The sequence below is a fragment of the Dicentrarchus labrax genome, unplaced genomic scaffold, assembly GCF_905237075.1.
Source record: "Dicentrarchus labrax unplaced genomic scaffold, dlabrax2021, whole genome shotgun sequence".
Classification (NCBI taxonomy): domain Eukaryota; kingdom Metazoa; phylum Chordata; class Actinopteri; family Moronidae; genus Dicentrarchus; species Dicentrarchus labrax.
The window spans coordinates 689028-702338 of record NW_026136719.1 but is presented as its reverse complement, the minus strand read 5'-3'; the positions used below and the strand labels follow the sequence as shown (position 1 = coordinate 702338).

General features: G+C 40.5%; 1 protein-coding gene across 1 annotated transcript; it reads left to right on the top strand.

The window, feature by feature from the left end:
• Positions 1 to 316: 316 nt before the first annotated feature.
• On the top strand, positions 317 to 11352 carry lamc2 (laminin, gamma 2). Its single transcript, XM_051380350.1, has 21 exons — positions 317 to 481; positions 4246 to 4422; positions 4507 to 4624; positions 4995 to 5116; positions 5225 to 5356; positions 5525 to 5714; positions 6070 to 6182; positions 6393 to 6785; positions 6885 to 7118; positions 7253 to 7389; positions 7567 to 7720; positions 7811 to 8016; positions 8103 to 8182; positions 8287 to 8424; positions 8513 to 8657; positions 8761 to 8910; positions 9068 to 9182; positions 9266 to 9462; positions 9543 to 9701; positions 9889 to 9988; positions 10211 to 11352. The coding sequence occupies exons 1-21, from the start codon at positions 406 to 408 to the stop codon at positions 10465 to 10467; spliced, it is 3393 nt and encodes a 1130-aa protein (XP_051236310.1). The 5' UTR covers positions 317 to 405; the 3' UTR covers positions 10468 to 11352.
• Positions 11353 to 13311: the final 1959 nt, after the last annotated feature.

The window sequence follows — 13311 nt, the reverse complement described above, 5'->3', positions numbered from 1 at the left end:
TTTGAACAATGTATTTCACCCTCTTTATAACACCAAATAAAGATGAATCACTACAGATAATGCTGATTTTATTGTGTTATTGGTGCCATTCAGTCTCAATCAGATTCTCAATTAGAATATTTTCCATTTCTGGAACAGAGCGTGTATTCACTCCATCACATTTGTTCATATCTGACTTGTGAAACGTCTTTGTGTCATGAAAATGTAAAAAACTGTTGCCAGCGAAGGTCCAGAACAACGCCCCAGCACGCACACACTCAGTCATATCCTCTGACTGTGTGTGTGCGTGAATCACATGTGAGTATGTGCAGCGTGTTCAGACCTGCAGCAGGAGGGAGAGCCGTTAAAAGGCGACGGTTTCAGGAGCTGCAGGAGTTTTTTTGATCTGATTTGAGAGGATTCATCATGAGGATCAGCTGGATATCACTCTACGGGGTTCTGACTGCACTTTGTGCCGTCCAGGCAACCTACACACACTACGGTGAGTCCCTGAACGCCACGTTACTGAAAGAGGACAGCATCTTTAAACTGCTGCCACAATTTATTCTTCACCTGAGAACTTTCTCTCTGCTTTTATTTATAAATCTCATTATTATTTTAGAGTTGAGACTGTTTTAATTCAAATCCTCCATCATGATTAAAGACGAGTGCGTTAGGGGAAAACTGAATATCATCTTTAATAATAACTGTAATGTAATAAGTTATTTTAACTTAAAGTGTTTAAAGTGTTTAAAGTGTTCAAACGGATTACAGCTACAACAAGTTTTTATCAATCTTCATCAACGATGTTTCTTAACTTACACAATTGACTCAGTTTTACTTTTAACTTTCAGTTTCACCAATAATTGGAGTTAAATCAGCTGATTTTACAGTATAAGTCAGATCTGTTATAGAACTATATTTTGGGAGAATTAAAGGCTGTTTTCAGTCTTTATTGGAAACAGTAGATTAAAATGAATCTACTTATTAAAGGTCCACTTACTGGCTGTTTCCAGAACTTTCTATCACATTTGAACTGTTTTCAAACTGGATTTTTATTCATTCATTACTTTTAGCTTTTAGCTCATTATTTTAAATGTTTATTAATTCCTTGAAGGAATCTACAGTGTTTAAACCACAACGTTACCCAGACTCGTCGCTTCCATCGAGGTCATGTCTGGTATTTTTCTGGTCTTTTAAAAAAAATTGTTTCCTAAAATATTCTCTGAATAGCTGCGTGTTTGACTCTTTACATTATGTAACAAACAAGTGTTGACTTGTAATTTTCCAGCACGTCTTTCTTCTCATGTATTGCTCATGCCAGTTTTGGTCTCCGTAGTGACCATCACATTTGGTGATGGGCGCCGGAGGCTGCAGCACCGACTGAAATCTGGAATCATGAAAACAATTAGTGCATAAAAAGATTTAAAGTTAAAGACTTTGTCCTTTTTTACAGGGATTCACAGAGTTAACTGGTTTTATTGGTTAATAGCTGTTAAATGCTACAAATGATCATAAGTCATTCAAATTAATGCAAAACCATGAATGTCATACTTTTAGCATTTAACATTTAGCATTTAGCATGATGTCCCTGCCTGAATACCCAACACACAAAATTGCAAATCAACAGAAAGCTAAAATATAATTTCCATGTCTGACTTTATGTAAGTGATTACTGTAACTTTCACAATGCACAGATTTAATCTATATTGAATCTATTTAAGCAACCTCATTAGAAGTTATGGATAAAGAGTTTATATACAGTCAGTAGATATTATCTATAACGTACACACATATTAGTTCTCTTCAGTATATCTAAATACCCCAGTGGGGTAAAAGTACTCGAGGGGAGGCATTTAATAAATACAGAATATTATTATTTTGCAGTTTATTTCTAACCAGAAAGTCAAAATTAAATATGATGTAACTTTAAAACTGCTGAATTCATTGCACAAAATAGTATTATATAACTTATTAATGAATGTTACTGTAAATAGTTTTGGTATATATTGTTTTACAGTACACTGTAAAGCCTAACAGCACATATAAGAAAAGTTAATTTAATCCTTCAATCTCATGAATTAAATCCAACTCAAAAATGAATTGTTTAAGTAATAATTCTTCTGAATGCAGTATTTTAAATATTGCTGATATAATTCCAGTTTGTTTTATTGACTCATTTTCTTTAAAATTATTTTAGATCATTTGGATTTATTCATTTTTATTTTAATTTCAGTGTATAAATCATAATAAGTGCAAGTTCTTAATGAGCCTGCAAAATGTAAAGATTTGATGTTTGTCACATAAAAAAGCAACTACAACAGAAACAATGATATCAGCTGATTATTGATTCATTGAAAGTTGACAGGTAAGAAAACTGAGTTAATTCAACAGAAGTGGAAACATTTGTATAAAGAAGCATTTAAGTTACTTTAATCAGATACATGATGTGAACACATTTTAAATTAGTTTGGAGAAATGCTGCATACTAACTGAATAGAATTGATACAATTACCTTAATTACTTACTACTACCTACTTAATTTACCCAAGTTACCTTAACGATCAACACTTTGTTATTTCAACTCAAATCAAATATCTTTTTCATTCTTAAATAGTTAATAAACTTAAATGGTTGAAGGCGATCATCTTCCTCTGGCAGCCTCAGTTGAGCTGACTCATCATTATTTCTTTATGTTGTATTGTTTTATTATTATTACTGTATATGTTTAGTCATCACTCCTCTCAGACAGACTCCTGTCAGGAACCGTCCTATAAAAGTCGTAATAGCTGAGCAGAGCTGCCGGCGGCGCTCAGGTAAACATTAACTCTGATCACAGAGTGAGTCACTGAGGAGGTCTGAGGAGTGATCTGAGGTGAACCTCGTCACGACAGCAGAACAAACAGACGCACCTTAAACTCACCTCAGTGTTTACACAAGTCTGTGTGGAGAAATAACTCAGAACCTTCACACCAAAGTCCATTCAAAATCCTGTGGATTTAACTGCAACACAAACACATTTAGAAAGGTTTAAAACTACAACAACATCCCTTTAAAGGTACAATACATCACTTCTGCCCCTAGGGGATCCAAAACAGACCGCTGATCAAAACTGGTAAAAACACTGAATAAAGCAATTCCACCTTAAAAATCACTGCTTCTACCTCATGAAGTTTTATATCATAATTTAGACTTTTATCTCTTAATTTTTACCTTTTATCTCATAGTTATTCAATTATATTCAGACAAAAGTGCACAAAGTTTTCTTGCAGGGGCATTATTGACCTTATACATTAATTTTAAATAACTCCACACTAGAACTGATTTGGTTAATCAACATTTATGTCTTTAATATTTTGTTATTCCAGTGTTTAAAATTTAACTGTTTCAGCTCAACAAAATTAACACAACCGTTTGCATTGACAAAAAAAGTCTGCTGTTTAAAGTTCAAGGTTAAATGTAAAAATAATAACTATTTATATATATTCTTAGCTAGCTAGTTATCAAGTTTTCTAACATTAGCTATCAAATGTAACTAGCTACCTAATGATTAAGTTAGATAACATTGTCTCTGTAGCAAAACGATAGCTAACTAGCTGCCTAACAATTGATGTATATTAGCTAGCTAACTAAGCTCAGCTAAACCAGACCTTAAACTGTGATAATTAAATGTTCATAAGATATAAATTTATGGCTAGAACCGTGGTTTACTTTCCTGTACTTAGATATGCTATGTGCTAGGCTAATGTATGTTGAAAAGACAACAAAGTTGCAGGTTTTAGGAGACTCAGACTGTCTTTACAGTGCGGAGGTCAATTCCCTACCTAACAGCAGTAACAAGTATCAGCTTGTTGAAACATAATCAGACTTTAGGATGACGCTTTTATGTCTCACTGCTGGATGTTGGTGTCTGTCAGAGTGATGATCTCTCCTCAGGCGGGGCGGTGGTTGGTTTTGGGTGGGACTCGGTGGACTTTGAGGATTTGTCTGCAGGGCTTCAGGCCGGGAGTGGCAGCTCTCGCTGGGATTTCTGAACAAACCACAGAACATACAAGGAGCTTCACACTCTGTAAACAGTTCTAATGCAGGTTAAAGCTCAGTGAAAAGAACTGATTTTATCTCCACAGTCGGTCGTCAGATTCCCATTAAATGTAATAGAGAAGATGATTCCTAAAGATATGAACATTTTCTTAAAACACCATCAGTGAAAACAATTAAAAAACTAATACAAAGAAATGTTGCTTTTATTTCCTGTTCCTCCTGCAGCGACGTTGCAATGCAGCTGCAACGGGAGATCTCGGTACTGCCTTCGGGACGCCTTGGGCCTGCACTGCGTCGACTGTCAGGGAAACACCGAGGGCCGCCACTGCGAGCGCTGCAAGGACGGCTTTTACCTGCAGGGGGCGGGACTGAGCTGCACACCCTGCAGCTGCAACCTCATCGGTGAGAAACAACCACAACTTATTACTTTCTCTCAAACGTTCTGAGAAACAACTGCTAACGTTGGACTTGTTTCTGTCTGTCCAGGTTCTGTCGGTGCCACATGTGACAGCAGGGGGCGCTGCAGCTGTAAAGAAGGTGTCACAGGAGGGAAATGCGACCGCTGCCCAGACGGACCGATCGGACCAAACGGCTGCTCACAAAGGTAAGGAAACACATTTACACATTTATATCTTTAATGTTGAATCCTGAAAGAAACCAGTTCAAGAGACAATTCGGTGGAAAAGGAGTCCTGCTGGCCCCAATAGTTGCAATGCAGTATTTTTTCACAATTCATTTGACCTCCGCCCAGTATCTAAAGCACCAAATTACAACAGCTGTTATCCCAGGACACTTTTCAAATAGAGCATGTCCAGACTGTACACAATATTTTTTGAGCTTGACAGCTAGCCAGCTGTATTCAGTGAGTTGCAATCTGCAACTTCACCACTAGATAGCCCCAAATCCTACACACTGGTCCTTTAATCTGTGTTTTTTGCCAGTTTTAACTTCCTGTTGCTTTTTGTGTTTTCCAGACGTCAGCCCAGAGAAGATTCTGGGAGTTTGACCCTACCGTGTTTCTGTTACGGCCACAGCAGCCAGTGTTCTGCACAGTCCGGTTACTCCGTCCACAGCATCACCTCCACCTTCACCGATGGTAACCTTTCACCTCTTCACAATAAAAGACAACCGCAGTAGTTAGCTGAGGAGTTCAATTTCAAAATAAAAGCCCCAGAGTTCAGCAGTCGTGTCTTTGTGTTTTCAGGTCCAGATGGTTGGAAGACGGCGACGGCGCAGGGCGTCACTCCCGATGACGTCCACTTCCGCTGGTCACCAAAACACCAGGACCTGGAGGTGATCTCCAAAAACAGCCTGCCGGTTTACCTGTACGCCCCAGGTGACAACAAACCCCACCTCCTTCATCCTGCTTCTATATCTGCTCCACCTCTTCTTTTTATTCTATCGATCACTATTCTCTAAATCTCCTTTCCTTTCCTGTACTTTCCTTTCCTCCTTTCGCCTCCTTTCCACCTACCTGACCAGGTGTTGCTCTCCTCTCCTCCAGCTCCCTACCTGGGGAATCAGTTCCTGAGTTACGGTCAAAACTTTTCCTTCTCACTACGTCTGGACCGCGGCGTCCGCCACCCGTCCACCAATGACGTGATCCTGGAAGGTGCCGGTTTGCGAGTCGCTGCCTCGCTGGGCGACCTGCGATCCATCGTCCCCTGTGGACAGAAAATCAACTACAGCTTCAGGTCAGGAACCTGCAGAAAGATAATTAATTAAAGATTACACAAATTCATTCAAGGTCTACCAAAGTCTGCCACCATTACCATTTTACAATAGTTTCATAGTGCCACCAATGTCGGATTGGTTTCAGACAAAATGTATAAAGAAATGTGTGGCACTGATGATCTGGAGCACAACTGGTGTTACTATGAGATGTTGCGGGTTCAAATCCCAGTGAGCCCCCAAATATGTTATGGCTTCTGTAAACAAAATGGGCACCAATACCAGTAATCAGGAGGCAGAAACATCCAGAGTTTATTAAAGTTTTGTATTTTTCATTTGTCTTTATTTTTATTTTGTTTTAAATTTTTGAATGAACAGACTGGATGAGAAGCCTGACAGCAGGTGGCGGCCTCAGCTCTCCTCCTTCCAGTTCCAGACGCTCCTACAGAACCTCACCGCCATCAAGATCCGGGCAACATTCGGCGAAAATGGTGAGCTTCCTTTTATACTTCTGTTCAGTTCTTCCAGTCTTTGTTCCATCCAGCTTTCTTTCAGAGAACTCGACTACTCTCTGGGTTTTAGCTCACATGCAGTTCCTCCATAAAATTGCCCAAAAATGGGTGTTTAATCGTATACAGATCAGAGCTTTTCTACTGAGTATGTGGAATTGCTCTTGATTGATTGAACTGTTGTCTCTTCAGGACGTGGATACCTTGACAATGTAAAGCTGGTGTCAGCACAGCGTGGAGACGGTGTGCCGGCCCGATGGGTTCAGACCTGCAGCTGCCCACCAGGATATGAGGGCGAGTTCTGCGAGCGATGCTCAGCTGGTTTCAGACGCAAGATCCCCGCAGAAGGAGCCTTTAGCCCCTGCGAGCCCTGCAGCTGCAGAGGAGGCAGCTGCGACCCGCAGACCGGAGACTGTTACTCTGCTGACGAGACGCCCGGAGACCTGAGCTGCTCGGAGGGGTTTTACCGCGACCCCTGGCAGTCTCAAACCTGTGTAAAGTGTCCCTGTCCAGATGGAGTGTCCTGCTCGCTGGCTGATGGCTCACTGGTACCTCGTTGTGAACGCTGTCCAACTGGAACCACAGGTAGTCTCAGAACAATCATATATATTTGACCGTTCTAAACAGTCTTAATAGAATGCTATGCTAACGATATGAAAATACTGTATCTGTTTCCCACCTCAGGCCCTCGCTGTGATGTCTGTCAGGAAGGTTTTTACGGTGAACCTGCAAGGGGCGACGGTTTGCAGCAACCCTGCAGACCCTGCAGATGCAACGGCCACATTGATGTCACTATGGCGGGAAGTTGCGATCGCAGCACTGGCGAATGTTTAAAGTGTTTGAACAACACAAAGGGGAGGAACTGTGAGACCTGTGTGCGCGGTTTCTACCACAGCCGAGTCACCGATGCCTGCAAACGTAAGAACGATACTTCAGTTGGGACGCTCGTCGCATGACGCTGTTTAACTTTAAAAACTGTCCTGAACTATCAGCCTGATGTTGAGCTAGCGGGAGGTTATTAACAGTTATTTCCTCTCTTGTTTTTGGACCAGCATGTGACTGTGATGTTTGGGGCTCTGAGTCCCAACAGTGTGATGATTTGGGTCGCTGTCGCTGCAAACCGGGTTTTGAGGGTCTGAACTGCCAACGGTCCAACTGTCCTGCATGTTTCAGCCCCATCAAGGCGAAGGTATGTCTGTGAAAAGTCTGCTTCAAACACCAACACAATTAATTTAATGTGAATGTAATGTTAATTTCTTTTATATAAAGGATAGTTTGACTTGTAGACAGGATGTCCTCATGAGCCATCACCATGTGATCAGACAGGAAACGGGTGTAAATTAGTTTCTTGAACTCTGTGTTACAGATGGAGGCTTACGCTGGCAAGTTGAAGGAGCTGGAGACTCTGTTTTCTAACATGGGTGGAGGTTTGAAACCAGCCAACACCGAGATTGAGGCTGCTCTGAGGGACATTGCGGAGCAGGTGGATGACCTGAAGGACGACACCAAGCTGCTCACAGGTAGCACTTCATTCACTTCATCAGTCACTGAGTTTAAGTTTCGAATGAGTACTTTGATTCTAATGACATCACACCTTCTGTGTCCAATAGGATTGGAGAAGACCCTGCAGGGTCGTCTGTCGTCCATCAGCAGGAATCAGCTGGCTGAAGAGCAGGACATCCAAAACATTGCCGACAAGGCGGATGACATCAAACAACAACAGCAGATGTACAAGACAAAAGTGGAGGAGGTTCAGACTCTGATAGAGGAGATGAAACGCGACCTGGACAAGGCCAAAATCGACCTCAGATCAGCTGTAAGGACGATGTCATGCACTCGCTGTAGTTGACACTTCTCAAACATTTCTCTAAAACCTGCTTTGTCACTTCCTGTCCTTTCTAGGAAATTCCTCTTGGAGATGCTCCGCTGGGTTCAAACTTCCTCTCCTCTTTGGTGCAGACAGCTACCAGTCTGGCTGATAAGTAAGCATTCATTTGATGGTGTTATTGATAAACTAAAAAGAGGTTCCTTACATCGTTATAGTTTGTGTCTTTGTTATCCTCACTATTTCCTGTCTGTCCTTCAGACATCAGACGATGGCCGACGTTGTGGAGCGAACTGCCACCGGCGCTCTGAGTGACTCTGAGAAGAGTCTGGCTCTGGTCCGAAATCTCATGAACAAAGAAAACAAAGTCAAAGAGCTGGTTGGAGAACTGAAAACCATGTTAGTCACTTCACTGCATCCATAGATCAATAATCCTGGAGAAAATCTGTGCCCATACTCTGAATTAATGATGTCCGTGTGTGTTCAGGTATGATCAGACTTCGGCCCAGGTGAAGGGTTTAGAGAACCAGGGGACCCGGCTGAGCAGTGAAGCCAGAGACGAGATCAAAATGGCGGATGGCATGCTGAAAGACATCGCCAACATGGAGCGAGGCATCCCATCATCCCTGAAGGTAACAACTACTGTTAGAGGCCAAAGTGTGGAGACTTAAAGAAACACTGATGAGTAAGTTCTTATTCTAGTCTCTGACCCTCGTGTTTTCCCATCATGCTCAGGAGGGGGCGAATGCCATGGTTTCCAGGTTGGGCGGTCTGCAGCAGGTAGTAGATGGGGACATTGCAGGCTTTGAAGCGCAGCAGGATGGTGTACAGCAAAACATAGCCACCACCGAGGACCTTCTGGCCAAGGGCAAGGCTGCTCAGCAGGTACTGAAGGATTATGGGAATCCAGTCCTGCTTTTAAAATTCACTTGTAACAGAAGGGCTACAAACATGAACCAGTGCAGGTTTACGTTAACGTAGACGTCTAAGAAGTGTGAGTGTTGTTGTCGAGTTGCGTCATTGATGTGGTTCCTCTCTGCAGGAATTTGACAAGCTGGTGGACAGAGTCGACGTTGCCAAGGCTGACACCGAAGCAGCTCTCCGACGAATCACAAGCAACACAGATGAGCTGGACGACGCCCTGAAGACCCTGAGAGGTAAACGCAGCGACCAACTCTTTGTATCTTCTAAAACCAGTAAGAGCAAAGGACTGAACGTGATTCCTTGTCTTACTCCGCAGGGTTCGATCAGCAGATCGACAGCAACAGAGCTCTGGCCGACGCCGCCATCAAGCGTCTTCCCGGTATCAATGCCACCATCCAGCAGGCTGTCCGCAACAATGATGACACGCTGACCTACCTCGAAGATGTGTCTGGTGATTACAACAGCGCTCTGGGAACCATCAATGTGCTGGAGAACCTGGTCAACAGTCTGGAGGTAACAACCAAACTGTCCATTCATATAAACTGCTGAGATTCCAGCATCAGACTCTGTTGACGGGTGTCTTTACTCTGCAGGGAACGTTTGGATCTTTGCCGCCTCACGCTGGTCTGGTGAATGAAGCCACCAAACTGAACAAGGACGCGCAGGATCTGAGGACCAGGGCGGAAAACGCAGCTGGAGAACTGGACTCTGAGCTGGTGACTGCCGTGAGCCTGGAGGCTGAGGCTGAGCAGGTGAACTGTCCTCACAATAATACGTCCTGTACTTAAAGTGGAACTACTTTACTTCCAGCTCTATATTCTTAATCTGAGACTCCACTCAAGTAGATTTACTCTTCAAAACTAATGAAGTACTGAAGTAAGTTACTCTTTGTATGGGATTAGTACTTTTACTGTAGTAAAGGATCTGTTTCCTCTGCAGGCGGCTGTTGGAGCTGCTGGAGCTTTGGACAACGCCAGACAGACCAGAGACGCGGTGGGAAAAACTCTGCGAGACATCAGCGGTCTGCTGGCCGGCATGAGTGAGTACAAGTTGTTTTACTGGCAGAAACATTAAATCAATAATAATCAATAATATTGATTTAATAGTTGTTTTCTGAGGACTTGTTTACCCTTCCTTAGCCCCGATCCTTTTTGCTCTGTAAGTTCACAGCTTGTTCTGTGACCAGAAGTCAGACTCACAGGACATGTCACAGAGACACATGGACAGGGTTTTTTCTTATTTCTTATCTTCTCCTCCTCAGACCAGTCTGGTGGTCGCGTGGATGAGGATCTCCTGAAGCGGCTGGAGGCCTCTCTGGCTGACGCTCAGAGAGACGTGGAAGGCCGTCTGAGGCCTCGACTACAGGACATGGAGGAGCAGGAGTCCGCCCAGCGACGCCGGCTGACCGGCATCAACCTAGACATCGACAACATCCTAGCAGACATCGCTAACCTGGAGGACATCCTGAAGGCCGTCCCCAGCGGCTGCTTCAACAGCCCGCCCATCGAGGAACCCTGAGGACTGAGGCACGTCACAGTGTTCTGGTTTCACAGAGTCCTGATCCACAATGAGATACCTGCTGCCATTTCAACAATAATCTGGTTTTATAAAAGAAAAATTAGCTTTAACAAAAACGTACCAATTAGTGATCATCATAATATAATAATATACATTTTATTTACAGCTTCTTTCTAGAACAGTGTTCATAAAGCGCAAATTAACTGACTTTAAACATTTTTATTTAATATCAAAGGACAAAAGACGAGTGATTTAATGGAAGATTAGCTTTAGTAAATATTAGTTTTCATGCAATGTGCTAATGCTAATCTCTGTTTGAAGATGGTTAAAAGATAAAAGATACATATATATTTACAGTTAGCTGTACAGTTAGCTTCATAGTTAGCTAGGATTTTGCTAACATGCTAACTAGCCGCTAACAATTGATTGATGTCTGACATCAGTTCAAGGTTTAATTACTGCAACCTGAACGCAGCATTACGGCTCATTGCTCCTGGTTTTTACAGACCAGATAACTTTTTATAAACACTGAAACTGCAGAATGTTTGATCTGGAAATGATTTAAAACATTAGCATTATTGCACATAACAACCATATTTTTCCTCTTTAATAAACATTTAATGAGCCCTACAGGTTGTTCAGTATGAAAATGAACTGATATCTGTGGACACTGTGTATGAAACTATAGTTTGTGTTCATGTTTCTGATAATGATGTGATGTATGTGAATGAATGTAAAAGTATTCTATTTATAACTGTATGTACAGTACATCAGTGTTTTTTATCTTTTTATATTACGTGTTTTCATTTGTTCTGTGGATTCATTCATGTGGCCGACCAGCAGAAACATTTTAAATAAAACCCGCTGCACTTTTGTTCTGAGTAACATGTTTTAGTCTCATTATTGATCACTTTGATTATATCTGTAGCTCTCACTGAGTATATGGAAGACAATTCATGCCCAAAAAACCCCATCAAAAACAAAAAAGCTGAAAGGTTAGGAATTATTAATTGTTTATAATTATAATGTTTTTATGCTGTTGCATACAACGTCAGACACTTGTACACCGTGTTGGGATGTTGTAATTCAAATATGACCTCTATTAAACTGGCTGATAACAGCTAACAGTTGAACCTCGGGCAACTTCCTCCTTTCTAGCCTAGCATAGCATATCTAAGTACAGGAGCACAAGTTGCTGCGAACCCTCTTTGAAAAATAATATTCATAAATAAATGAAAAAATAGGTCAAATTCAGTTGCAGTTTAGTTTCTTTCTCTCTTTCTTCTGGGCCATCGGTTAAATAAATGTTATATAACTATTAATAACATTACTGTCCATCCATGCCAATCACATACACACACAGTAAAAATGACACATCATTTTTTAAGAGTGCATCACAGTTTACAATCAAAAGAAGTCAGAGCAACGAAAGGCAGATCAATACAGGAAACAAGGTTCATTATCAGCGACATGGTACAATGTAAAGTGACTGAACCTTAAACACACACACTCTCACTCTCTCTCTCTCTCTCTCTCACACACACACACACACACACACACACACACACACACGAAAGAAAACATAAATAAATACAAATAATTGCAAACAAATACAGATTCGACATTAATGAGGCGTTCAGAACAAACTGTACATTTACAGCGTGAATAGAAAATGGACGTGTGGGTGACGATCCCCACTGTGTGTTATATATATATGTGTATATACACACACACACACATATTTATTTACTTTTTGTTGTTGTTTCTATTTTTTGTAAACACATTCACAACAGATCATAATTCTACGCAGTGATAAACATTCATGCCAGAACCAAACTGTCTAAGCATGCAGTCTAAGAGGAGCTAACAGGAGCACATGGAGAAGAAAAAACAACCTTATACACTCAATGTGATCATCTTCATCATCATCATCTTCATCTTCATCAGCATCATCATCATCATCATCATCATCATCTTCATCATCATCATCATCATCTTCATTATCATAATTTTCATCATCATCATTTTCATCATCATCATCATCATCTTCACCATCATCATCATCATCATGTCCAATGATTTCAGTGCCTTAAAATCACATTCAGTTATTAGAATTACAGGTTATTCGTTAATTTAACTCAAACAATTGGTAAAACTGATTAATTTAAAATTTTAAGTCAAACCAACTTTTATGTTTGTTAGTTAAAACATTCCTAATTAAGCAGCTTTAGTCATTTTAAGTGCCACTGACTTAATTTTTAATTTTTATTTGTACAAACAACAAACACAAATTATTTTAACTTGTTTAAACTTTTACTTCTCATTTGGTTTGTTTTCACCTAAAATTCATTCAATTAATGAGTTTCAACAATTTTTTGAGTAACATTAACTCATCAGGTTTTACAGTGCACTGCAAGTTATTTTAAACATTTAAGTTACACAAACTAAATTAAACAAAAAGATTACTAAACATTTTTACTGGGTGTTTTAACAGTACAAATAAAAACACTAAAGCTGCTTGATCAAGAATATTTTAACTTACAAAAACTTTGTTTTACTTCAAATTTTCAACTTAATCAGAATCAACAATTTCTTGAGATAAATTAACTTTTCTGGTTTTACAGTGAAAAATTGAGAAAACTCATCATTTTAAAGCAACTGTCGTCACTAACTTTTAAAGTTTCAAGTCAAACTCGAACTAAAGTTTTGAAATAAACTTCAAAAGTTTTGCTTTAATATTTTAACATAAGAAGCTTTAAGTGTCACACTGTAAAACCCGATGAGTTAGTTCAACTCAAACTGAGGAAACTGATCGTGATGAAAAAAACATTTGATTTGAGTAAA